We start from the raw sequence: 27,140 nt of genomic DNA, 5'->3' as shown, positions 1-27,140 counted from the left end.
AATGAAGGAATATAAAATGGCGTGATTGTGTATTTTATATACATGACGGTATTTTTAGGTGTGAAAACGGTTACATGATTCTTAAATAAAATGTACCTACTGTTGCATATCCAATTCCTGCAGGAATCAATGAAATACTCTGATTATGACCCTGAACAAAATGGAAATTTAGGGTAAATAAATAAATAATGGAATACAGTTTTGTTGACCTTTATTACATTTAACTCAAATAATAATTTTGTCCGTAAATACATGTGTGCGCATGTGCCTTGCAAAGGCTCCATGGAAGAGGAGGGCACGTCCAATGCGCATGCTCCAAGCGCAGTGGCCGCCATGTTGGAGCAGGAGTGGGCTCGGGTTGTTATTTTCTGACGCCGTATGTTTTTTTTTTTCTCCGTGACAATTATCCCCTTTCGCACATAACATCGTCGGTGTCCGTCAACCGCGCGCGTCGTCCGGCGCCCTGAGCGGCACTTGGCCATGATGAACGCCAGCGTCGACCTGTCCCGCCGCAATCCGCAGGAGGATTTCGAGCTGATCCAGAGGATAGGAAGCGGCACCTACGGAGACGTCTACAAGGTAAAAAACTGCAGACAGAGTGGGGGAAGAAGCGCTGTTGACTCGGGGTTCCATAATCGGACACTCATAAGTGCTGGGCGTGGCTCTTAAATGGAATCAAATGTGTGTTTTTGCCACTCATGTCACTCATTTGGGAAGGCCCAACGTTGTCACTGTCACAACTTGAAGCTGTGGCCCGTTTAAAAGTGCGTCAAATACAGCTAATGCTAGCCCCGCCGCTTGAAATCCTGGATGTTATTGTCACACTATCTTATTAAATGCATTTATTTGCATTTCAATGTCAGCTTCTGCATTCATTCTCTTGCCTGCTTTAGTGCGATTACGTCAGAAGAAAACAGCACCGGATAGCGGACATGTGCAAAGCTAGCTGTCCGAAAATGGACTCAGTTGATTTGTGTTAGCATTGCGATGCTAAACCTGATGGCTATGTAGTGGAATAATGTCACAAAATCACAACGATCATTGATTTGTGTGCGCAAATATTCACTGACGGTCTACCTTTCTGCACAGCTGCCGGAAAAAGGTCCTTAGTTGGAGCTGTCGTAAGCACCCTCTAAAGATGCTAACTCAACAACAAGCGACGATAAACAATAACATTAGCAACATCTCTTCAGCTCTAGCACCATAAAATCGATTCTATGCGGTTAATACACAACACATAAATAGTTCGGCAGTTTGATTTATTGAGATTTATGTCCGTTATCTCTGTGATCAACAATCAGCCCGTGTCCTTCGCGATGGTTTGAAGTTATTAGACAACAAAATCAAAACTTTCTGAGTAAGTTATAATGTTTTGCGATTCTTGACAAAGTGTAATCAAGCACCATATTAAAGAATAGTATCAGGAAATGTCGTCAATTATTAATTTTGCTTGCCCTCTTTTCGCATATGCCTTCACAATTTAAATGACTCGTATCTCAAATCCACTTTCCCAATCGAAATAAATAGAAATGTCATTAATCCGTTCTAACCTTCCTATGGAAAACCAAAAACCTTTTGTAATGTTTTTAATTAGAAAAAACAGCAGTCTTCCAATAGACATACTGTAATAAATTTAGTAGTCTTGCCCAGGGGCAGTATAGGACAGACATAAATATTGTATATGACATGTGTTAGCATTAAGCTAGCAGACAAAAGGCAAAAAAATAGGCTATGTTCTGATTGTTGTGGCTTCTAGCTCGTGTTTTAAAATACCCATGTGTAATAATATAAAACCAGTTACTTTAATTTATCACGCGGAGCGCGCTTCTGGCCACAATATTACACAATTTGGATTGCAGAGGTGTTTCGGATAAAGTCTCAGGTTTGTGGTTGTTTCAAAATAACGTTCCGCTGGCTCTTAAACGACAGACAAAGCTGGCACAGCGCAGCTCTGTGAAACACGCAACACTCTTGAATTAATTGACTGACGTTTGGTCCTCTTCCAGGATTCTTACGTTGCTAAAATGTCACCGCAACATTTCCGAGGCCCGTTGTTGGATGTTCTTTTAGTTTGATGCTGATTTTTGCAACTTTGTGTCATTGTTTTGCATCTCGCATGCATGCTTCCCTTGCTGGAGTCAATCATGTGTGTTTCTAATTTTAGGTCTTTTATCTTGGCTTGTTGCAGCCACTCGGGCTCTGACAAACTTGTTATTGTCCCCGCTGGTCCATTGTTTCATAGTTCATCATACATTGTTCGTCTCTAAATAATTCTCACCAAATGTTTAGGAATCACACGATGTCAACGGCTGCTACACATTTTTGCGTAATATCTACTTTCCTGGGCTCGCCTTGTACGTGTCTCATGACCAAATCCCCAAAACAGGTGATGACAGTTTTGGAGAGTTAAATTGTAAACCCTCGCCGCATTACTGGGACGTCTGTTTAAGCAGCGGGGCGGCCTGCTCGGTAAAAGCTCATTGATGCCTATATTTGGCTCTACCGCTGTGTGAAAATCTGCGACTCGGATCGGAATGTTTGAGCAGGAAGCAACGTGTGAGCCTCCCGACACATGATCGTCTTCAATTTGCAGAGGGGCTCCATTACGTGTCTGCTGAGAATTAGCATTTTGCACTCGGACGCTTGGAATCTCATTCCTGGAGGCACGGGGATGCCGGGCGACCTTTCCCCGCATATTTGAGTCTGTTCGGTTCTAACAAAGTGGCTGTTGTATTAGCGTGTTTTGTTAGCTAGCACCTTGCATTGATGGCATCATTGCCATACCAATACTTGAGCTGCACTTGTGATAAAAATGTGTTTAGTCAAAAGTTCACAATCTCCCCCGGTCAAACGTAAACATGTTCAGCTCTAGAACAAACGGGATGTGGTGCTACTTCTAGGAATACCTGCTTCTCAGTACTACAGCGTGCATGCTGAAGGTGTCACGATCCGACCGGTTGGTCGTGCACGACATTTTTTGCCGCCGTCAATAATCACGGCCGAAACAGCTGCTCCTCTCAAGGATTTGCCGTCATACAGGATGCGACGTTGAGTCGGAAATTAGAATAGGATGACGTCCTCGTTCCCGCAAATTGATGATGTTTCCAGCTTCGGATTGAGGAAGTACAGTCACACTTTGGGTTGTCCTTTTTGTTTATACCAAGCGCACTTGTCACCTGGAAAGTCATTTGACACTCTCCTCTTCGACATTGCGAGCATATTTCCCAGGCAAGGATCAGAGCGTGAAAGGGCATCGCATTAAAACAAAAGATTCAAGTCGGTTCCTATTTTCCACGACAGCAGTTGCCTTTAACCGCAGGGCAATGTGTCGCTTGCATACAGAGAAATCTTTTTTTGTCTCTGTGTTCCTGTTTTACCTCTGCGGAGCGTTTGACACGGTAGCTCATCACCGATATTTGAATCGAGATTGGTCGGTTTATTGGTTGGTGATATATATTGTACATATTTATAAAATAAGAGCTGATCCACTACTGAAGACTGAAATCAATTTTAATTAGAGGATTATTCGCAATTAGAGGATTCTTTTTTTTTTAATGGCTAATTCCTTGTGCCTGTACGTCCTGCTGAGTTTAACGCCAGTCTGAATTAAAATGTGCTTATAGTAGCAATTTCCTCGCACCGGGCCTTGTTGTGTGTTTGTACGACATCTGGACGACCGCGGTGCAGGAATGCAACGGCTTCCTTTATGTGTGTGCGTGAGTGTTTACGTGTGCGCGTACGAAGGCCCTCATGTCCTATTGTTCCGCGCCAACAGAGGAAGGCGACCTCGCAGAGGGCTTGCGGCATGACCCGCCCGCTAACCGAGGCGATTGCGTGCCGTCACCAGCTTCGCAGATGGCCGGCGGACCAACTCCCCCCCCCCCCCCCCCCCCTTCTTGTTCACCCACCGAACAAAATGCAAAGGCCCTTGAAAGTCATTCATCAAGCGAGCTCAGAACTCCCGAAAGGGTTCATTTAACGCCGTTAGCTTGTGGTTGACTTTGGCATGCACTTTAACCTCACCTGACCATTCTTCCGTTGTGGGCTAACCTGGCCTCAGTCCCACCCCAAGCATAAATCCTGCAATGCACATTTTTCATCGGTCGTCGCTCGCAGCAGTAAAACCCCAAAAAGATTTTAATCAAGCATGTAAACACTTGCCGCAAGCGCAGCGGGGATCGAACAGGAACACCAGCCGCAATCAATCGGACTCATTCAAGCGTGTGTTGTCGCCGCGAGAGCAATGAGTCATCACCCTCGCCCGTCTGTAAAGCGAGCGAACACACTGGCGCGCTGTGTACGTCTCCTTTCTCGCCTTTGGACGTCTCTTTGTGCCTCCTCCCTCCTGCCACGGGCTTTGTTACGTGCTCTTGTGCTGCCTTCTCGTATCGTGCGCTGTCAATCATCGCCCCTGTTCTCCACTTGTGCTCCTCGCATTTCTACCAGACTCATCGACAAGTGTTGGGGGGGGAGAAGAAAAAGAAATGTCCACGTGTTGACATTTCCAGCACTTTAGTCAAAGCGTGTCCTTAGGTCTCTTTCATTAGAAGCTTTCACTCTCGGGTAATGAAGTGAGCGGGAGCGCTGTGTGAAATGTCACGCTTCGCTGTGTACAAAATCTTGGCAAAATATGCAGGCCAGGCTGCAGTTCCCATGGGGGTGTGTGTTTTCAGAACCGTACAGCGTTGCAGCGGTGTCTTGTTTTCAAGGTCGAGGTGTTATCTGGCTAACTGCTGTTAGCAAGGATGGCTAACTTGTTTCCCCCACACATGGTGAGGATCTGTAATTTGTGTTGAAAGCTGCAGAAGTTAATAAAATACAGCGGCACCTCTACTTAAGAACTTAATTCAATCCACAATTGGGTTTGTAAGTGGAAAAGTTTGTAAGTCGAAGCAACGTTTCCCATAGGACTCAATGTAAAAGCAAATAATGCGTGCCGGATGAAACGCAGTAAATTCAGTAACGGTGGCTCATCATTGAAAAAGAGGCTGTAAAGTAGCAAAAATATTTTGTCACTATGTCGTGAACATTTCAAAGATGGCCGCTCTTACCCATTTTACTTTCCATTCTCAAGATTTATTAAGTCACGCCCAGAAAACCATCAACGGCTATTAAAGCCACTCACTTTCACGCTTTCTTATGCGGCGATGCTTCTGGAATCATCTTTTATTCATGTCTTGTTTCACAGAGGAACTTCTCTCTTCCTTCGCAAGTGATGTAAACACAGCTCGCTATTTTTAGAAAATCTGCCTCCTTGCTGTCCTGCCAATACGCCGCTTAGCAAAGAATTCCCGGCTTTTCGGGAATACGACTCCATTTCCCGTCCGTACGTTTTATGTCCAGTCAGTGTCATGTATAACACTCGCCTCCTGGTACGTACAATCCCGTAAACAATTGGAGGATGCTGTTCACAGCGGGAAACCTTTTGGCCGTCCACCACACGTTTCATACTTTCAGAGCCTCCTGATTGCTAACCTCCCTTCTCCTTCCTCCAGGCTCGTAATGTAAACACAGCAGAGCTGGCGGCTATCAAAGTCATCAAACTGGAGCCAGGTGAGCACTTTGCCTTCAATCCTCTCCGGCCATCCGCCTCGCTCCCTTCATCCCTCCGCTTTGTTTGCTTCCATCCAGGGGAAGACTTTGCCGTTGTCCAGCAGGAGATTCTGATGATGAAGGATTGTAAGCACTCCAACATCGTGGCCTATTTTGGCAGCTATCTCCGGTACGAACACTTTACATATTTTACTGACGTCTATTTGGGTGTTTTGGATAATGAGCATGCGGAACGGACGGGGAAAAAAAAAAAAGTGATAGATGGACTATACGAGGGATAGCTCCAAAACATAAATTGTAAGGAAGAACCCAATTCAAAATATTTATTTCAAAGTTAATATTGTTGTGGTGTATTTTGGTGAATAATTTGAAAGCCATTGTCGGCAAATGGTACATTCCAATCTACTATATTTTAGAATGAAACATCTTTCTTGCTAAGTTGTTACATTATGGAAGATGGCGCAACTAATGTGTGTGTGTGTGCGTAGGCGAGACAAGTTGTGGATCAGCATGGAGTACTGCGGAGGAGGCTCGCTACAGGACATCTATCATGGTGACACTCGCATTCTCATTGTTTAGTCACGTCTGGTCGTCCACGTAATGACCTTTTCATTCTTTCCCTTTTTTTTTTTTAGTAACCGGGCCTTTGTTAGAGTCCCAAATAGCTTACATGTCACGGGAGACCCTGCAGGTAAGCATCCTATTTTGGTCCTTGATTTTTCTTCTTTTTTTTTTTCTTCTTCATAGCTTTAACAATTGTTGCGTGATTATGTATTTGCAGGGTTTGTACTACCTTCACAATAAAGGCAAAATGCACCGAGACATCAAGGTGAGCTTTGGGGGAACATGCGTCACAAAATACACACACTAAATTAATAACCGCATTTTGTCAACAACAGGGCGCCAACATCCTCCTGACAGACAACGGCTACGTCAAACTAGGTGAGACCAACGAGTCGATCTCCATTTGGTTCCCCCCCTTCTCTATATTGTACTCACTCCGCTTTATTGAGGGGTCATTCATCTTTCGGTTCATTTTTCTCTCAATAGCCGACTTTGGCGTATCAGCGCAGATCACGGCAACTCTGGCCAAGAGGAAGTCGTTCATCGGAACACCTTACTGGTGAGTCGTCGATGCCGCTTGTGAGGGGCCGAGTGTACGAACTGCAGCCGGATGAAAGAATTTGATTGATTAGTTGATGACTCAGCGCTTCTTGTTCAACTTTAACGAATGTGTTTGTCTCTCTCCTCCCCGCAACAGGATGGCTCCGGAGGTGGCGGCCGTGGAGAGAAAAGGCGGCTACAACCAACTGTGCGACATCTGGGCCGTGGGGATCACCGCCATCGAGCTGGCCGAGCTGCAGCCGCCCATGTTTGAGCTGCATCCCATGAGGTTGCGTGTGAAACCATTTTTTGGAGTGAAAGTGATCCCCTTTCTAAGCTCCGCCCCCCCTTTCCTTCTCCCTACACAGGGCTCTTTTCTTAATGACCAAGAGTAATTTCCAGCCGCCTAAGTTGAAAGACAAAGTCAAGTGGTAAGGCGTCGTTCCCGAGACACACTAAAAACAACCATTTTGCTTGTTTATATTCTGTGCCCTATTCCGGACCGCAGGACGGACAACTTCCACCATTTTGTAAAAATAGCCCTAACCAAGAACCCAAAGAAGAGGCCCACGGCCGAGAAGCTACTCCAGGTGAGAAAGTCATAGAATTTTTTTTCATATCTTGCTGTCAGTGTTGATTCTCTGTAATATTTAATAAGAATGAACAGATTTTCTTTGGAACCCAGCTATTAAACTTCCCCCACTCTTACATATTTCCTCACTGTGTGTGGGCTCGTTGAATGTACAAATTCATTTCCCCAAGTCGCCCGGGGATTTGTAACGAAGCATCGAAAACAATGGCGCTTTGTGTTTTAAGTCACTGCGCTCACCGCCAAGGTCTTAGTAACTTTGAGAACACAATCACCAAAATACGGAACAGGTTTTGTCCTTTGATTGCGGTAGATTTCCAAGTAACGTCCACGTGTTTGTTCAGAAAGTAGATTCAATGAAACTTGGTTGTTATTTATGTTCTCGTAGGAGCCCCGGAAAAATTTGAACGCTTCATTTCCTGTCTTTGCAGCACCCGTTTGTGTCTCAGCCCCTGAGCAGGACGCTGGCAAAAGAGCTGCTGGACCGGGCCAAAAACCCCGAGCACAACAATTACAACGACTTTGACGACGACGACCCCGAACCGGAGGTAACCTCGCTCGGGCCTTCTATTGTATTTTGGTGGGTTGCAAAATTCCAGGATTTTTTTTTTCCTCCAAGCCAATGGATTAGATTCGATAAATCTTTTGATTTTTCTTTTTTTTTTTTTTTGTTACCAAATAGAATCTTTCCAAAATGAACTTTATTTCCCATATATTTACTGGAAATTTGACACCCCTCATACAAAAGCACGTGGCGGTGCTAATGACCTTTTCACTGGATGTCGCCTCTTTTCCTTCCTCCCCAAATCGTGTGTCATCTGTTCTCCATTTGTCAAATTCCAATCCCCACGTCAACAATTTCTCCCGGCAGCCTTAACTCCTCCCACGTTCCTGCTCTTCCTCCTCCATGGCACCGGCCTCACTCAACCTTCTCCTCTTTTCTCCATCCTGCAGCGCTTCCCCTTCTCCTTCTTGCCTTTCCTCTCCTCTCCTCTCTTCTGTTCTTGTCTGCCTTCCCACCATGCTCTCCCCTCCTCTTCCTCCACAGTTTAAGTACAGGGGCCGCTTCCTAGCCGTTAGCCCCGGCGCTCGGCGCGCGCCCCGCTTTCCCGCTCGTCGGAAGGTACCACCTCGGAGCTGCGGTGTCTGCAGTGATGTTTTGTCTTAACAAAGCGTGTGTTGAGTTGATGTTGTCGTGGCAACCGTGAAATCCGTGGCGCATAATAGCGTTATTTCCTCAAATAGTGGCTCGTGGGTCGGGAAGGTGTTCCGGCCACCTAGTGGCGGAACCGGGGAATGCTAATTTGTGTTTATCGAATGCTCCTTTTTTTTGTAGCATGGTGTGATTTTGCTGTGTTACGAAGGAACCGAGAGATTATTTGCCGTCCGATGTTCAAGGTTTTTACAAATCATTGATCGAAGATATTCGAGCGTATTTATTTAGCGGGCTGCACTTCTCCCGCCGTATCAATAGATGTAAACATCCTGACGTGGGAGCGTTTGTTTGATTTGATTGTGTTGACCTTGTTGCTGTGTGCAGCTGGCGGCTTTTTTTTTTTTTTTTGCTGTGTCATCAAATCGGCCCCACCTCCCTTCCCAAAGAGGAAATAGCAAAGAGATTATTCTGTTATTCACCTTGTGTAATCTTCTCGAGCAAAACTGTCGCGGTGGTTCATTTGAGCTTTCATTTGACTCCATTTCTCTTACCCTTTCAGTCTCCCGTGTCCGTCCCTCACCGAATCCGCTCCACCAGCAGAAGCACCCGAGAAGGAAAAACTCTCTCTGAGATCAACTGTGAGTTCACGCATAAGCGAATGAGCACATACACAACAATAACCTTCAAATGTTCACCGCCTCCACCTGTGGTCATTTTCGCAGTCGGACAGGTGAAGTTTGACCCGCCGCTGAGGAAGGAGACGGAGCCCCATCACGAACCGGTGAGTTGTTACCTGATGTCGTTGTCCTCTCCCGTTTTAAGATCACCGTTGTTGATGGCACTGGATCAACACTTTGGGCTCCAATTGAATTGAGTTGCTCTGGTGTTCTTTTGGATTCAAAGGTGCATAATTGGTAGGGGTTCCAAAATGTGCCTTGGAGGAAGTCTGGGCTATTTGAGTGTAAACATGAAATTGGGTCAACACATAATCGGTGCAAACGTTTTGCTGTCGAGTTTTAAATTGCCGAATGTCGTTGATGTAACGATCACTTTTCACTGTCACATCCAGTCAGTTCATCATTGTCCTCCATTGTTGCTGCTGCTGCTGCTGCAATAGAAAATATTTCCAGGTTTCGGGAAGGTGCTGCATTTCCTGCTTACATTGAAACTTTGTTTTTGACAGGTGGCATTGTTAGTTGTTTACAGTACGAGCGATGCAGAATGTGTTGTAGTTGAAGTCATGTCAAGTCGATGTTTGCAGAAGATGATGTCTTTTTGCAGTAGTTTTTTTTAATATGCGCCACCCCAAAAATATTGGGCTCCTCGGGGAAATACCAGGATGAACCTAAAATGCACTATAACCTTTGCGGTGTAGGGATTGGACTGATTAGTCGAGGCGTTGACTTTACAAATAACAACAATGAAGTTGATTAATCGCCAATATGGCCGCCAATCCAAAATGACCATTTCCTTTTATCGCCTTTAACAAAGGCACTCCTGTTTTTCTGTGACAGCGAGGAGACATATAAATCGCATCATAGTCACTATTCGACTATTGAATGAAAATCGAAAAATAATCATTTTAACCAGCAACATGTATTTGTCAAAAAAACATGAAATTCCTACTTGTTCAACAAATTGAATCCTGCCCTACTCAATTCCCATGACCATCTGCACTTGCGTAAACAAACATCATTAAGTGAGGAAATCCGCAATCCCAGGATTGGTCTCTGTGTCCTCTCTCTCTTTCTCTCCAGAGCCCATATTGGCCTTGGTCCATTTTGTGTCCCCCTCATACATCATCTTCTGTCTTGCATCAATGCACCGATTCCTGCCATCCCTCGCTCCCCCCCTCCCTCGCCCCATTTCCCCTCCATCGTCCGAGGTTGATGTATTAACTTGAGGTCTCTCTGGCTTTGTCTTGCTGACCAGTGTGATTCTGAGCCCTATCTGGACTGTGTTGAGGAGCTCTACTATACCGCGAGATCTAATCTGGTAGTACTCTCTCTCTCGTCTCTCTCCTTCTTTCTCAACCCGCCCCCCCCCCCCTCTTTTTTTTATTCATTTGCCACAATCAACACTAACCTCTTCCATCTCTCTCTCTCTCTCCGCCATTCCTAATCTCCGCCTATTTCTTGTTGTGTGTTCATTTGGGTCGATTGTTGTCCTGTTGCGCTTCTGCTCGTGTGTGTTGTTCTTCTTTTCAGCCTCATTATCTGTAGCTGTCATCTTTCTTTCTTTTCCTGCCTTCAGAAGTTTGTACAATCACATAAAAGCACTCGGAATGGAACAATCACAGTCCGCTGCCTTGCTCCAAGGCACACCGATGGGGGAGGGGGGAGTTGACGCGAGGATATTTCTCGCCGCGAAATGTCTCGCTATGTCTTTTGTACACTTCTGCTCTAACTTCTCGTACAGTAGATGAAGAGAACAAGTGCGTCTCTCTTTTTCCACCCCTCCTTGTTTCCCTTTTTCCCTTTCAAGATGTCTCTTCCCCCCCCCCCCCTTTCCGCCTTGACACATTGTGGCTTTACTTGGTGGTTTTTGGTGGACAACCTCATCAAGTTCAGCTCCATCCTCTCCGTTGAACATCGGAGTTACTTTGGATGAAACATTTGAAAGGGGCCAGCCCTTGTAGAATTCACCCCGGAATGCTAAATGGTTTAGCGGCTCGGGTGGCGCCGAACAGCCCGCCGCGGTCTCCATGACGACCACATTAGGGCGAGCAAAAAGACAATGATGAGGGCAGACGGCTTATAATTACGTTTGTTTTTCCGTCGCTGCGGATAACAGAAATTCCTTCCGTTGGGATCGCGATGGAGGGAAGACGCCATCGACGAGGATGGTGAAACGTTGACGCAAAGTGGCTCCATTTTTTGCCCTACCACAGAGTTGTTTTTATTTATTTTTTTGCGTCCTCTGCATGCGAGACCGCCCATAAATTCCAAACATGTTTTATGAAGACGCGGTCGATGTTGATGGCTTACCATGTGGCGTCGCAACACTTTTGGTGGGGCCCAACTTTGACGCGTCAAACAAGTGAGGTCACGTCGGGGTTTCCAAATTGCGACATGACCACTAGATGTCAGTAGTCATCCTACATAATGCTGTTTTGAAGTCCCAAATGCCTTCTTTTTACTTTGTTGTTGGTTTTTTTTCTTGGTGGTCTCTTAGAAAATCTAATTAGAGATACAAGATGGGGCTGGAGATGCACGATTCCCCCCCCCCCCTCAGATTTGTTTAGCAAATAATTTTTGGAGGGTAAATGCCCACTAAGAAATTATTTGAGTGAGATTTTTTATTTTTTTTGCGATGAGCGTTGTTCCAGCTGCGCTTGTAAGGCCACAATGTGAGCACAAGACGAATACATCCTGTGCCTGAACACGTCATGATCTTCTACTTGCAAAACTCTTTGGTGCCATAACTGAAGCCCCCCCCCCACCCCCGTCCGTCATTGGACAACCGGGCTTCGGTTTTATTAGTTGTTTTTATTTGATTGTGAATTCAAGTGCGTCATTTATTTTGGATGTGATATCCCAATAGTGCTGCACTTTTGTGTTTTTCTAGGACTTGCAGTTGGAGTATGGTCACGATTCGCCTTGTCTGCTCGGAGGAAACAAGTAAGTCCCCTTGGTCTTTTATTGTCTTGCTTTCCTTTTAGCATTCCTCATTGTGTCACATTTGATGGCAAGTAGAGGGCGCTTTGTGTTTTCTATTTGCTGTCTCGGGACAGAACGGGGGACTGGCAGCAGATTGAATTGATTCCAATATTTGTTGCTTGTTCCCTGTTAATAAAAATGTCCTCTCGACTCCAAACAGGAGTCTTCTCAAATCGGTGGAGGAGGAGCTGCAGCAGAGGTGAGTCTGACTGACTCAGCACCTTTCGATTGTTTTTCCTCTCTCCTTCCTTTCTGCTGGCGTTCTAAACACCGCATCAACCAATTAACCCGCGATTAATCGGGTCTGATCACGCGCCACTAACGACTCTTTGCCGTCTCCGGTCTGTCAGCGTTTTGCACTCTGCGTGGTGGCGCTTTAACGTTCCAGAGTTGAAAGGTTGCGCTTATTAGCCGCTTTCCCGCAGAGCATGGCTTCCACACGCTGATAACTGGCGCTCCACACAGGCACGTGGTTGTAGCGTTTTTAATTTTAACAGCTCCACTCACCAATCTGCAGGGGTTCTTCTGGCTTCATTTTCCACGCGGCAATCTGTCGCGACATTCTCGATACTGTTGGTAACCGCAAAAGTATATGTTGATAATCTGGTGATATCACATTTAAAGATGGGGGGGGGGGAAAGGAGTGGAACCTTTTTTTTTTTTTAGGCTTCATTGTGTCTAATTTTTTGTTCGAAGTTGTTTGAAGGCTTAGCGGTTTGTTTGTGGACAAAGCTTCACACAGCTCTAATTCCCCCATCCTTACCTCTCTTCCTCATCTTCCTCCTCCTCCTGTTGTCATCTCCTACCACCTTTTTGCTTGCATCCTTCCTCCCCCCATCTTCGCTCCCCTCGAATCCCCCCAAAATCTGCCCTCTCTTCCTATCTCCACCTCCGCTCCCAGGGGCCATGTGGCACACTTAGGGGATGATGAGGATGAGGATGATGATGATGGTGCAGATGATGATGAAACTCACACTCAGTAAGTCCCCCCCCCCTCCATGCAGTTCTAGAACGGGAAGCCTCTCTGTCCTCCTTTCCCCTCCCTCCCTCGCCCGCATCAAAACGAGGCTGAGGAGCAGAGGAAAGGAGGAGGAAGGCTTCCTGTTTGTGCTACAGTTTCATCCACGCATCTCTCAATGCAACACAGCGCACCATCACGCCCTTTTGTTTATGTGTGTGTGCATCTTGATAGCTTTTCATCTCAACTAACCCTAAAACTCACCTGGAAGCCAGCAAAAAAAAACAAAAGCACTAACACACTAAAGATGAGTGTGAGTGGTTCCAGTTTAGGGTCAGAGTTGGTCCAGAAGTGCTGCTTTGTTCTCCCGCTGCCATCTCTCCGTGTGCTTCTTTGTTTGTGTGTTGATGCCGACGCTGCTCGCTGCATCTTTGTTTCCAAGTATTCATCAACATGCGCTCTCTTAATGTCGAAAAGCAAACGTAGTGGAACTTTTTTCTGCGCTTTGCTTTGTATTCCTTCCCCGCCCTTGAGCTGGATAATAACCCATTTAAAATGTGGCATCTTGGGATGCGTGTGGACGGCAATCTATTTACAGGTTCAACATGTCTCTCTTATATTTATTATCCAGCTGCTGTCCATTCTCATTTGCGTGTTCATGTCAGTCCTGTAGCTCTCATTAACAAGCTAGTTAAAATACAGTTGCGCTCTTATGAAGCAAAATGGAGTCAAATCTCTGTCCTTGGAGTGCTAACGACACCTCCAAATTGACTTTATAGCATGTATGAAGTTCCGTGTCGGCGCTACAATTCTCAGAGACTTGACAACAGCTTGCTTGATTCGCGTGCTCTTTGTTTAGCCCAGATGCCGTGGTTGGTCACTTAAAGGAGACATATTATAAATATTGCGGTTTTTTTTTTCACGAAATGGAGGTAGCACTTCAAGCTACTAAATTGCCAATTAAGTCTGCTGATCAGTGCACGTGGCGCACGAAGCTGCCAGAAAAAAAATATATGTCCCCTTTGATTGATTTGACAACTGTTACTTGTATGCTTAAAATGCGCTGTCCAGTCATGCAAAGTCAGTGTCACTCTCTCTCTCCATCTTCTCACGGTGTAGTAAGATGAACACGATCCTGAGACCAAAGGTCCCGCCCCCGCTGCCGCCTAAGGTAGGTTAACAGACCTTTGGTGTGGAACAAAACGACTTGTCTGCCTAAAATTCGAGTAAGACTCTTGTCTCCGCCCCCCCGCCAAAAGCCCAAGTCCATCAGCTCGCCCCAGCCACACCCCAAACAGGACGACAGCCAATCGCACAGCGAGGATGACGGCGGCGGCGGGACCATCAAGCGCTGTCCGGTCCCGCAGACGGCAAGCCCCGCCAAGCCCGCCTCCAACGTGCCCCCGCGGCCGCCGCCCCCGAGGCTGCCGCCGCACCGCCGCAGCAGCCTAGGTAACGAGACCGCGAGCGAGCGCACGGACACGGCGGACACGTCCGCCCCGGAGGACGATGGCAGCTTTAGGCATTTCTGGGAGTGGCTCCACACGCCTCACACAGAGGAGGAGCTGGAGGAGGCGTGGGAGGTGCTGAAGGAGGTGAAAGAGGAGCAGGAAAAAGAGAATGGGGACGAGAGTAAGAGCCAGTAGCTTGATAGCATCCTTTTGCCCCGCCCCTCCAGTTGTCCTCTCCCGCTGATTTATCTGTCCCATGAGTCCATTAATAGCAACACTTTTAATGTCTCCTGGGTTATGTTCGGAATCGTATCAGGGCTCACCGACCATTTTGAAACTGAGAGCTACTTTGCGATTGATTATTGCAAAGGGCTGCCAAGACAGATAAAGCAAACATCACAACATTGTATCCATTTTGCAATGTAGCTTATTTTTATGTTCTATATCATCGATCAAAGTTCCAAAGTGGCTTTTCATTTGAAATACTTTTGATTAGGGAATGAGCGAATGAATGATTCCGAACACAGCCCATGTTTGTAGTAGCCACCGGCTTTTCGCTATACATGTCCTGACACTAAACGTTAGACACCTGATTGGTTGCCGAGTGCTGTCAATCATTTAACAGCGGCCCTTCCATTGAGGATGGAGGAAGAGGAGAGAACTTCTTGCCGTAGGGAAGCAAGAGTAAAGATGAAGTCGTGGCTGCATTTATCATGCCAGCCGGCTCCCCTCTTCCCTCCCTCCCTCCCTCGCTGCCTTCCACCTTCCCTCACCCGCCTTGTAGTTAATTCTCGCTCTCCTCCATGTCGTCAGTCCCGTGAGTCCAATGATACGCGATCACCTTCGGCCTCACCCAAACTGACGTTATGCGTGTTGTATATCTGCAGGGAACGGCCTGAGCGCTTCACACAACGGCGAGCGCAGCAGTCCTGCAGATAGACAACAGTCCACGATGCCCCCTAGTGTCCCCCTACGGAAGGACAAGAAGGATGTCCCGGTAATTTGTTCATGACGATCGAAACAGAATCTTCATTTTTCTTTTTAAAAACAAAAAAAAACAATTATGTTTGTGTGTCGATCTATTTTAGATGCCAAGTAGCAACGGGCTCCCACCGACACCTAAAGTCCATGTAAGTGTCTCTGTGAACTCGTGCGGCAGTTCTTTGAGCTCATTGATGGTTTCTAAGCGCGCCTCCACTTTTGTTGGCAGATGGGCGCGTGTTTCTCCAAGGTGTTCAACGGCTGCCCTCTCAAAATCCACTGCGCCACTTCCTGGATCAACCCTGACACTAGAGGTAGAAAAAATATATACATAGGAGGGATATTTTGCGCTTATTGCAGCTCTGCTTACCTTTCTGACCGTCGTGTTTTGTTCTACTAGAGCTTGCGTGTGTTGTGTGTTTTTTTTTTTCCAGATCAGTATTTGATATTTGGCGCTGAAGAGGGAATTTACACACTGAACCTTAATGAGCTGCATGAGACCACAATGGAACAGGTGAGTCATGCTCTTATTTGTAAATGACTTTAAATGTGAAGTCACAACAACAACAACATGCTGCACCTTTTGCGGTAGCTCTTTCCTCGACGCTGCACGTGGTTGTACGTCATGAACAACAATCTTCTGTCAGTATCCGGTAAGTTGCTTCGCAGCTGCCCCAACAATCGACTTTTTCTTCACCAAACAATGAAATGTTACTTTTTATTTGCGCCTTGTCCAGGGAAAGCCTCCCAGTTGTATTCTCACGCCCTGCCGGGAATCTTCGACCAGGCCAGACAGTTGCAGAAATTACCCGTAGCCATTCCCACACACAAGCTGCCTGATAAGATGATACCCAGGTAAAAGGTCCAAATCCCATCAATAATATTTGAATGGAACCATCAGCAATGTCACTATTTAAGTTGCGCTGTTTTGTTTTTTTCCAATAGGAAGTTTGCTGTTTCCACAAAAATTCCAGACACTAAAGGGTGCCAAAAGTGTTGCGTGGGTACGTATTTGTATTACCCTCAATTTTCTTCTATTAAGAATGAATGCTTCAAGTGGATTTTAATGACGTGGTTTGTATTATCAAGCCACCGTGCGTCTTGGCTCTGACTTGTTGTCCTTCGGTGTGCAGTGCGCAACCCGTATACAGGCCACAAGTACCTCTGCGGGGCTTTCCAGTCCCATGTCATGCTGCTGGAGTGGGTGGAATCCATGCAGAAGTTCATGCTCATTAAGGTCACCAGGACATTTTACTTACGTTTGTCATCACAATTATATTGTCGGCTCAAACTTCATGGTTATTCTTATTTTTGGTGGCAAAACAGACCATCGACTTCCCCCTGCCGTGCCCGCTGGAGGTGTTTGAGATGTTGGTGGTCCCGGAGCAGACGTACCCTCTCATCTGCGTGGCCGTCAGTAAAGGGAGCGAGCTCAACCAAGTGGTCCGATTCGGCACGGTCAACCCCAACCCCAACGCTACCTCCTCCTGGTTCACAGAGACGGGTGAGAATGCACACTGAGCATTTTGGGGGGTCTGGTTTTTTTTTTTTTTTTTGGTTCTCCAAATGTGTTCTTTCTGGCCTACAGACACGCCTCAGACATGCGTGATCCACGTCACGCAGCTGGAGAGGGACACCATCCTCGTCTGCCTCGATCGTGAGTCAGCCGGAGGTCTGACTAGCGCCTCGAAAACACGTCGCCTCATTTCCCCGTCTCTCTTCATCAGGGTGTATCAAGATCGTTAACCTCCAGGGACGACTGAAATCCAGCAGGAAATTGTCGGCCGAGCTCACCTTCAACTTCCAGATCGAGTCCACGGGTAGGAAAACATATGCTGAATTAACTGAAGACACCACTGGACTTAATTCAACAAAATGTTTTGTTTTTTTCTTCACAGTTTGTCTCCAGGATAGCGTGCTGGCCTTCTGGAGGCACGGCATGCAGGGGCGGAGTTTCAAGACCAACGAGGTGAGCCAGGTTTCTTGGCCCGGAACCCGCGCCATAGTGTTTTTCCATGATGTAACTCTGAAATGTTCCACGTTGCCCACAGATTACACAAGAGATCTCAGACAGTACGCGTATCTTCAGACTACTGGGATCAGACAGGTGGGCGCATGCACACAGACACACGCACACGCACACACACGGTCAGGCATTAACCTTTTCCAATGCCTTCCCGCAAAAAGACGAGACGACCACAAAGGTCACCATGACAAAGGTGTTACTCTGCCAAGGTATCGCTGACTTTGTTGGGATTTTTGAATCCTGGTGTGTGTTTTGGGTGAGGGTGGGGCTGGAAGTGTTGGTGTTGGGGAGCGGTTCTTACTTAATGAGAGTGAAGACATCAAAGTCTAATAAAGCGTCAAAACATGAGTAGATAAACGGTTTGGAAAAAATTTGATTTATTTTGGTGTCTGCACGCTCATGATTTAACATCATTCTTTGATGACGTCTTTTCTACAAGTTCTCAAAGAGTGACTTTCTTTCAGTTTGTGGTTAAAGCAAACAAATCAAATTTGAGATGAACTGATTTTTATAATCCATGTGTGTGTTATCTTCAGGGTGGTGGTGTTGGAGAGTCGGCCGACCGACAACCCGACGGCCCACAGCAACCTCTACATCCTGGCAGGCCACGAAAACAGCTACTGACACACAACGCAACACACGTTCATGCTAACAACCCCGCGTTAAGAGCCTAGCAACTAGCAAAGGGGAGTGCGCTCACCCCCTCCCTCCTCCTGCAACCCCCTCGCATCCCCCGTTCACAGTGAGGCGCCGCGGTGCGTTCAAGGGCAGATGACGATGTAAGAAACACTCGCGCTCACGATGCCCTCCCAGGAGGTTGGACCTCCACACCACTTGTACTACTTAGTTGTACACATTGTGCTACTACTGCGGCCATCTTGCACAGACCCCCCCCCCCCCCCCCTCCTTAATCAAACCCCTCCCTCACTTTTATTTATTGTGGCATGATGTTAATCCGCCAGCAGGATAACGACTCTCCTGTTTTTTATCTGTGTGTTAAAAAAAAAAAGAAAAGAAAAAAAAGAGGAGAAGGCTTCCGGCCGCCTCCGCTTAGCAACAACAGCCACATAAGTGCTTAACTGATGTCTATTTAATTGATGTACATATAAATGTAGTATTTTTGGACAGATATGAACACTAAAACTGCTCGTGTGTAGTTAGGCGCGTGCGTAGTTGCTCGGCACAAACAAATAACGGCGGAAAGACGGACAGACGAGGGGAAGTAGGCGACTCTGGAGGAAGCGGAACTTGCGTAACCCGCAAACGTCGACTCACGTGGACCTTTGTTGAAATGCCGACACAAGATGACGACTTGCTCATCCTGCACAGGTTTTTTTTTTTTGTTGTCATTTTTAAACGTCTTTTTCTTATGCAGTTCTGATCATAAAGCTTTTTATGTTTTTTTATTTGAACCACTGGTGTTAAAACATTTGCACAGAGAATAGGGTGTTTGCGAAAAAAATGTGATGTCATGCCTGCGGAAGTGAGTGTGTGTATTATGAATGTGCGTCTGTACAAACATTTTGTCCTTAGCAGGCTACACGTCAGTCCCCCCAGTGAATAACAACTGAAGTTTTTTGTCACAATATCGACATCGAAACTTAAAGGAGCTTCATGATTAAAACAATTCCGTAAGATTGAAAGGGAGACTTACACAAGTCGCGTCACATGTGTCCGTACACAGAGCTCACGTTAGTATAAAAGTTTTAAACTTCTTAAAACAAGCTCCTCGTAAATTGATTTACTTACATAAAAACATGAAGCTCATTTCTCAACCCTTTGGCAATTTTGGTTCAAATTATTTCTTGGAAAACTTAAAAGGATAAAATAGAACACTCCTTCCCATAAATTTAAATGACACTTATGAAACCTCAAACAATACTCGAATTGAAACAAAAAATATTGCCTCTTCACGTTTGTTTTTTGTTTTATTTTTTTTAATTTGACATATTTGTGTTTTTTCATGTTTCGGATCATGTGATTTCAGCTTAAGTTTTCAAATAAATTAAAATTTTACAAGTAAATAGAAATTCAAAACGACCTTAATGAAACCATTTTGACAAGATACTGAATCCTGTACTTTCCTCTAATAGTGGCCTGGAGCAAATGCAATTATGTGCAGTGTGTCTCAAAGAGAGCAAATGAAAAATTGTTCATCATCATATATATTTCAAAACGTTTCCCATAATTATACTTAAATCAAATAATATATTGCACTATAGTAATATATAATGCACACACATTGAAACACGATTCACAGCCACCGGTCATATCAGCTACTTTTTTGGGGAAGTTTTTTTTTTTGTTCATTTTGATGACAGACTTGGTGATTAATTGAGTCACGGTGTCTGTCAGAGGCGAGGCCATTATTTGAGGAAATGCGATGTCCCCAAAAACTAGCCTATCATTTTTTTTTAAGCTGTGAAATATCAAGTATAAGAAAACTAAATATTTCCAAAACTTAATCTCCACGAATGATCACTCCACTTGCATGTTGCAAATTTTTTTAACCAACTCCAATTATAAATTAAAAAAAAAAAAAAGTTTCACATTCCATACATGGATGTTAAAATGTGGATTTGACTCATTTCATGTGATAAGCACCCAGTGTCAATTTGGATTCAGTCGGCCTTGTGACGTTGCGGCTTTGCAACGCCACATTTGACAGCACGAATGAGACATTCCACCGAAATGTGTTTTGAATTCATCTCCTTTTACATGACTTTAACCACCCAGCATATTTAACGTGATCACTGACACAACCAACACACTAAAATGTCTCGGCCCTTCCGTTCTGTTCTGACGCTTTTGTTGATATTGACCTCACACACGTTGCTTTGTTTGTTTTTCACGATGCGATGCGCACATCATGACATGTATATAGTGTAAAATAAAATTGGGTTTGTTTTACATACTGTACAATTGCCTATATTTTGTTTTGAGAAGTGTAACAAGATTTATGAGGATGAGAGGTTAACGCATTAAAAAAAAGGATGTCACGCCTTGATTGGTCCAAATTGTCATTTTGTTATTAGCTCTTTGGAAATGGGCAGAAATCGGTCGATTTTATAAACCAATATAGGCCATTTTATTTTTTAAATACATACCTTTGCCGATTTTATACTGAAACTACAATTTACTCCATATCGTCAAGTGAGGAAATACATGTCATTTATTTGTACTAAAATTACACTTAACAGCTTATTTGGAACATTTAAAGCAAAAAAAAAAGCAAAACCCATTTTTCTACATCCTTTAACTGTCATACTTCAAACATATAAACATGTCTACAATCTGAAGCTAGAGATGGGCGAAGTAGGAGTTTCCCAACTCTTCTGTGAACTACGTTGAAAAGCTTCATTCGGATATAAACGGTTGTGCTTTGCGGCCATTTTGATGTCTTTATCAAAATCGTCGTGACGTTTGCGATATGCGGCAGCGCTCGGTGTATATTGTGTATAACATTCTGCTTTGTGCTTTACTTCAACAAAGGTTCACACTGCAGTGCCTCTAACATCCACTTGTTGATTCTCTTGACCTTTCTCTGCCGCCGCTTTCTTCTTATCGTCGTCACCGCCCCTGCGAGAAAGCGACCGTTTCATAAAGCCACCGTTTCATAATGGACAGACGGTATCATTCTTCTTACTTCTTTTTGAAGAGTTTCTTGAAGGAGCTCCTAAAGCCTCCCTTGTCTTGCTTGCGGCTTCGCTCGCTGAGGGGCGTGTGATGGTGATCTTCCTCATCCGCCCACGACGGCATAGCGGGGACCTGACAAGGGTGAGCCTTTTAGTTCATAGAGTAAAACTCTGCCCGTCAAATCCATTCAAATGTTGAGCACCCCATGAAGGTCGTCGCTGGGCTTCTCGCAGTCCTTCTTGCTCACCACCGGCGAGCTGTGGATCTTACGAGACGGCGTGGCGCACCCTCTGCTGCCCTGCCGTTCCAGTTTGGCGTGGCCGCTCTCCATCGCTGTGCTGTCCATCTGCAGTCCGTTCAGTGACTGCAAAGAGGGCAAAAGCGTCAAAAGAATCTCACAACTTGAGTACCGTGTGAGCTCACCTTGCTTTTTTTACGCTGGCTGGCCTGAAGGGGGCGTTGATAAGCGTGGTGCATCGGCACAGCTTCGTCCGGGGAGCCGCACGCTCGATTGGGTTTGTTGTAACCGTTGCCGAAGAAATCCCGGTTTGTCGGCGCGTGGCGCGATGGAGTGATGGGACTTTTGGGACACTTGACGAAGGCGATGTCGATGGACGAGTCGGACGAGGGCGTAGAGCTGCCGTCGAACGCGGACGCATCGTGGAGGGAGTTGCTTTCTTCCTCGTAGAGACACTCCATCCCAGGAGGCTCCGGAGGGAGAAGGAACTCCTCCAAGGCGTCGGCCAAAGCCGAGCCTGGCTGGACCTGCCGGAATTCTGAGGGTCTGGCAGGTACACGATGCTGGCCGGAGCCCTCGGATGCTTCTGTTTCCGGAATGCTGCCCAAACCTGCAAGCCAAAAGATGCTCATCGTTCAAATTTGTATTTAGCTATTCTTTTTTGACAAGAACTTTGCAAATATCACCTGTGGCTTTGTGTTTGCGCGAGTCCACGTCAGGGCTGTAGAACTGCAGCTGAGTCCCCCACTCGGCATCGTAACAGTTAACTTCAGGCTCCTGCACACGATCCCGCTCGTGGAAGCGATGGCTGGACTGGATCTGCTCCAGAAGACGTTGCTTGCTGTGTTTGGCCTGATTAGCGTGCTCCCTGTCCATGTCGAAAAAGACCCCAAAAAAAGCAAATGAAGATCATTTGTATGGTATTATTGATTTGATATGTAATTATTCCACTATCACTATCTGTAGCCGTACTTGCTATGAGGGTAAGGAGATACTTGAAGGCCGCCTTCCATGTTCCTTAGAAGCTGCTTCATGGACGACCTGCTACTAGGAGACAACGCGCACACGTTGTCTGTATTTCCCTATGTTGTGTTTAAGGATGAATGCTGTTTTGTTTTTGTTGTCGTGCAGACCTCTTGACCTCCAAGCGGCTGTGCATCAGGAGTTCCTGGTTACGCTGGAGGAGGTGCTGATGCTGGCTGTTGAAGTTGCGGAACTGCTGAATACACACTAGTAGCAAATAGTAGTCTGGGTGCGAGGCCTCCGTCTGCCTCAGCAAAGCCTAAACACACACGTGATGATGGATGGAATTAAGGACAAAAATGTTTTTTTTGTCTGTGTGTGTTTTTTTGTCACCTGCAGCAAAAGCAAGTATTCCGGAATTCTCTGCACCGGTTGGAGGAGCAACGTGTGCAGTGAGGGTCTGGACTCGTCGCCCATGACGTCATTCTTGAAAACATTGGGACAACCAATCAGAGCAAAAAGGAGGCGCGGTTCATGTTGACCAATCAGAAAAAAATAGGTCAAACTGCAGTCAAGCGTCACCCATTCTTATGCAACGGAATGTTTAGGTTGGATACATTTGTGTAAGACTATTTTACGTATGGATGGATCAGTGACGGAAGGAATCCTGACTTCCCCGTTCGCCAACGAGTTAATGGGTGAACTGCCTCTTCCTTCCCGTGCATCAACGGATTAGTCAGAAAACGTGTTGCGTCTCCCTCTTGGCGTGGACTACGTAAACTAGAATGTCGATGTACGATTTGCCAAGGAAAGAAAGTACCACTCACTTCTTTTATGCATGTTTTCTCTAAGCTAACGGCTAAGTTTATTGCATGAATAAAGCTGCTATTCGCTTGTGAGCTATTCCACAAAACCAGGGTTAGAGCTGGAGCTAGGGTTAGGGTTAAAGAGTTTGTTTATTTATTTATTTATTTATTTATTTATTATATTATTATTTTATTATTTATTTTATTTATTTTATTTATTTATTTATTTATTTGATTATTTATTTATTGTTTATTGTTATTTTTTCATTTTTTTTTTAATTATTTTTACTCATGTTTTATTTTATTTAATAAAAAATGGATGGTTGTGTCTTTTACCTCCAGGAAGGTGGACGATTTGACAGCATTGGAGGCCAGCACAGTGACCACGGCCAGACAATCGGGCAGCTCCTTCAGATAGGAAACGTACAAATCGAGGAAATCACTCTGGTGGGGGGAAAAAACAGTAAAGTCATGGATTGTGATTGATTTGACGTATTTGCCAAGCGTTGGACCTCCACGCATTCACAATCATTTGGCACTAATCCTTCGAAATAATGATGAGGGCACCTCTTTACTGGTGAGCCTCATGAAGATATCTCCCATGATGCCTTGCCACTGGCACCTGAGGACGCGCTCCTGCAGGGCGTGCAGCAGGTCCAAGTGCTGCTGGATCAGGAACCTCAAAGAGCTGGGAAACGGCCTGGACCAAGACGTGCCATCATCAATTTAGGGGATTTTGGTTGTCCGCATGTTAGCGCATGATGCGGCGATATTTCAAAAATGGTCCCGTTGTGTAAACTCGTGCATGGAGGCCTAACAGCCATGACATTAACAAGCTGGAGTAAGTTATTAGATTTTTTCATTTCCTGCCTTCTAATTCCTATAAATTTAGATCACGGGTAAGCGGGTAGGTGTGCGGACTAATAACGAATCGGATCTTCTCACCGTTTGTCCTTTGCTGCGAGCGCTTCCGAGCCGTTGAAAGAGATGTTGGCCTTCAGCAGCAAGGACAAGTGGGACACGTAGATCCTCTCCGACTCCAGAAGCTCCAAGGCGGCTTTCTGTCTCATACCTGCAAGAAATATTTGTCTGATTTTTAAACAAGCTAATGTTTTCTGATTCGGTCTTTGCTCCCATATTAAAAGTTCAATTTGGTTTATTTTATTTAGATCTTATCTATGTAATTGTATTTCATTTATTGTATTTATTAATATTATCTCTTGTTTTGATTGGCTTTTATTTTGATCCTTTATTTAATTTATTTGTGGCATTCTTGTATAATGGAGACATTAAAAAATAATGTATTTTTATTTGATTATTTGATTATTATTGTTACTTGACGTTTTCTTTTTTTTTTATCTTTAATCTCTGTACAGCACTTTGTGACAATGACAGTTGTTGACGTGCTCTATTTGATTTTGAGTTGTGGGTCAATGAAAACATGACAGCCGTGTTTTCTTACTGTTTTCCGTCAGGCTGTTGAGCGTGTCTGTGTCCTCTTTACCATTCCTGCCATCCCCCCACGCCGGATCTCTGGACAAACCACATCTCTGCTGCTCCGAAACAGATGCTACAACACATATTATCGAATTTCATTTAATTCAAGCCTTTCCACGATGCACCATCTCGATGCTCACTCTGTAAAGACGTGACGCTCCTCTGCGACTGCGGCGAGTCGCCAAAGTACCGCTGGAAGATGCTGAGCTCCGATCGGCCGGGTGCACAGATGCGCTCGTCCTCGGATGCGCTCAACACATCCGACTTGGAACTTCTTCTGCTTTTTGGACCCATCAGAAGTCTGTATGTGTGTGTCTTGGCTTTCTTATCGCGTTACAGTTTGCTACCTTTGTGGGACGTTGATGGGGGCGTCTGGCTGGAGCTGTTCTAGCTGCTTGATCATCTCCTGTTGTCTGTTGGATACGTGCTGGATGTGGAAGAACGCAGTGCTCAGTTCCTCCTGCAATCGGAAACAATTAGCTCGTTTTGGGTGATGGGACCTGAGATGTGTCCCGGGTAGAGGTTTGAGACAGGGTTGGAACGAGAACCAAAATTGGAGCTTGCTTGCTTCTAACGTCTAAGCCTTGCTGCCTTCTTGTCTAATCTATTAAATTACCCCGCTGCTTCCATTGAGTCAGATGTTCCTCATTAAGCTACTGATGCTTTTCCATCTCCATCCAGAATACACTCATTGTGTGTACATGTGTGTATTGGGTCAGCGAGGTCGACTTGATAGTGTGTCCAGCACCTTGAAAGTGTTGAGTGAGTTCTTGAGGCCCATAATCTTATCATCCACGTCGGTCTGGTGAGCCTGCAGGCTTCCTTCTAATCGCCGGTCCTTCTGCCGCAGCTCGCACAGCTCCGCCACGGAAATGCGAAGCCCTTCGCGCAGCTCTGCCACCAGGCCCTGCAGCTGTGTGGTTAAAATGATTTTTTATTTCTCTTCATTTCAAAAGTGATTGAAGATTCTGTCAAATGAATTTCTTTCATAATACATAAAACACGTTGGAAGTTAATTGGTGAAGACGTACAAAGAGAAGGTGCGCTTTGGAGTGCCTCGTTGTTGGCCGTGGGTGCACGAAGAGTAAAAGAAAAAGTAAGTCATGGATTTTTTTTTTACAATTTACAAGACCATTATTTTCACTTGACGAGGACTTAAAAGCATCTAGTATGTACCGAGACTAATGTTTGCGCTTTCAGGTACAGTCGACAAACTGATAGCATCGAGGGGAAAAGACAAACACATGCTTTCCGCCTGATGCCTTTCACATGACCCATACCAGCCATGGAAAGATGGAGCCAGAGATGAATGTCTTGTTCCGATTAGCTGACAAGCTATTAGCGGAGCTTGCGTATGGAACTGTTGTGTTGTGCATGTGAATAGATAGCAGAACAAGAGATCTTCTCACCTGAGCTACCTCCATGTTGGCGTCCTGCAAATTTGTATCTTCTTCATCTGAACAACAAAATAAAACATATTGTTCCAACACCGCTCACAACAGAAATTAGAAAAATATTTGTATTAGCCACAATGTTGCAGCAAAGCATTTTTTTTTCTATTAGACATAGCTATGTCCTGACTACCTGAAGCTCCTCTACTCACTTCAATATTGGTCCATGGCAAGAAGATGCCACCAAAATGAATATTTTAATGCAGTGACACTGACCTCAAGTCAACTTCACAACAAGCAACATTTTAGCAGATGGTGAACAGTTCTTCAAAAAAGTTTTTTATCCTAACGCTAAACACAATGTTAAGCTCCAAAGACTGGCTAAGGAGGCTAGCATTGATTTTATCATTGTCGTCATTTAGTTATGAAACTGTTCTTCGTTTGTGTGTCCATGACTGTATAATACCCATACACCAGAAGGACACACTCAGCACTGACAACACCCACACGGCCAGCCTAGCCTGAAGGCACAACAATGCTAACGACGCTGTCATGTGAACAGACTCACGGACACAGCGGGCGGGCTGCTAAAAGGCTGCGAAGAGGTCATTACACCAGAAAACAAACTTTTGGACAGTCGTGCAATTTACAAAAGTGTTATTGAAATACATACCATGTATTGATTATTTCAGTTATTATTCATTTCATTGATTGCCTTATAATTGTTCATCGGTGTGAGACACTGTATGCATCTGACAATTTGGTGAAGGCACTTTTTTTCTTTGTTGTTTTTTGTTGTACTTCTACTTAAGTACATTTTATAAATACTTATGCCCCCTCTGCTTCAGACTCAGCTCATCTTTTGGCTTGTTAGTACGTCACTAATATTAGTCATTCATATGACAGACTATATTTATGCTTTACTGTTCTGAGCAAAATAAATAAAAAAAAAAATATTCATACCTTTTTTGTGTGGTGACCTATCTTCTGTGTGATCCTGAGCGTCTCGTGAATTATCGTCCATGTTTTAATCCTTGCGGAGAGGTCCACTTGTTGCTGGTGCTAACGCCTCCCGTGAAGAACACGGAGAAGAATAAAATGATTAAGTTAAGGCTCCACGTTAGCGTCCCTC

At 45.1% G+C, this 27,140-nt stretch overlaps 2 protein-coding genes across 11 annotated transcripts; one reads left to right on the top strand and one right to left on the bottom strand.

The window, feature by feature from the left end:
- The first annotated feature begins 307 nt into the window (after positions 1-307).
- On the top strand, positions 308-20,484 carry LOC133157925 (mitogen-activated protein kinase kinase kinase kinase 3-like). 8 transcript variants are annotated; one of them, XM_061284594.1, is made up of 35 exons: positions 308-579; positions 5,496-5,553; positions 5,632-5,722; positions 6,042-6,106; positions 6,189-6,244; positions 6,335-6,382; positions 6,453-6,495; positions 6,604-6,676; positions 6,815-6,946; positions 7,026-7,088; positions 7,166-7,247; positions 7,678-7,794; positions 8,962-9,040; positions 9,125-9,183; positions 10,335-10,397; positions 11,970-12,022; positions 12,222-12,260; positions 12,963-13,040; positions 14,139-14,190; positions 14,279-14,471; positions 15,358-15,467; positions 15,559-15,600; positions 15,681-15,765; positions 15,886-15,965; positions 16,044-16,104; positions 16,189-16,306; positions 16,397-16,455; positions 16,585-16,688; positions 16,778-16,955; positions 17,040-17,108; positions 17,179-17,271; positions 17,350-17,420; positions 17,503-17,558; positions 17,639-17,686; positions 18,014-20,484. In XM_061284594.1, exons 1-35 carry the CDS (start codon positions 481-483, stop codon positions 18,099-18,101), a joined length of 2,805 nt encoding a protein of 934 aa, XP_061140578.1. In that variant the 5' UTR covers positions 308-480; the 3' UTR covers positions 18,102-20,484. The 8 variants fall into 8 exon arrangements, with proteins under 8 accessions (XP_061140578.1, XP_061140576.1, XP_061140577.1 ...); XM_061284592.1 differs by having other exon boundaries at positions 14,279-14,651; XM_061284593.1 differs by lacking the exon at positions 17,639-17,686 and having other exon boundaries at positions 14,279-14,651.
- arhgef33 (Rho guanine nucleotide exchange factor (GEF) 33) lies at positions 18,760-27,140 on the bottom strand. 3 transcript variants are annotated; one of them, XM_061284601.1, is made up of 17 exons: positions 26,972-27,140; positions 26,027-26,073; positions 25,366-25,530; positions 24,965-25,077; positions 24,758-24,897; positions 24,583-24,690; positions 24,066-24,192; positions 23,688-23,820; positions 23,457-23,564; positions 22,708-22,800; positions 22,485-22,633; positions 22,324-22,398; positions 22,038-22,219; positions 21,537-21,961; positions 21,316-21,477; positions 21,124-21,245; positions 18,760-21,056 (listed from the first exon to the last, which is right to left on the bottom strand). In XM_061284601.1, the coding sequence occupies exons 1-17, from the start codon at positions 27,030-27,032 to the stop codon at positions 20,972-20,974; spliced, it is 2,295 nt and encodes a 764-aa protein (XP_061140585.1). In that variant the 5' UTR covers positions 27,033-27,140; the 3' UTR covers positions 18,760-20,971. The 3 variants fall into 3 exon arrangements, with proteins under 3 accessions (XP_061140585.1, XP_061140586.1, XP_061140587.1); XM_061284602.1 differs by having other exon boundaries at positions 22,324-22,395; XM_061284603.1 differs by having other exon boundaries at positions 24,758-24,894.

This window comes from Syngnathus typhle, linkage group LG8, assembly GCF_033458585.1.
Source record: "Syngnathus typhle isolate RoL2023-S1 ecotype Sweden linkage group LG8, RoL_Styp_1.0, whole genome shotgun sequence".
In the NCBI taxonomy this organism is placed as follows: Eukaryota; Metazoa; Chordata; class Actinopteri; order Syngnathiformes; family Syngnathidae; genus Syngnathus; species Syngnathus typhle.
The sequence above is the reverse complement of the archived record's forward strand: the minus strand, read 5'-3'. Positions and strand labels throughout refer to the sequence as shown.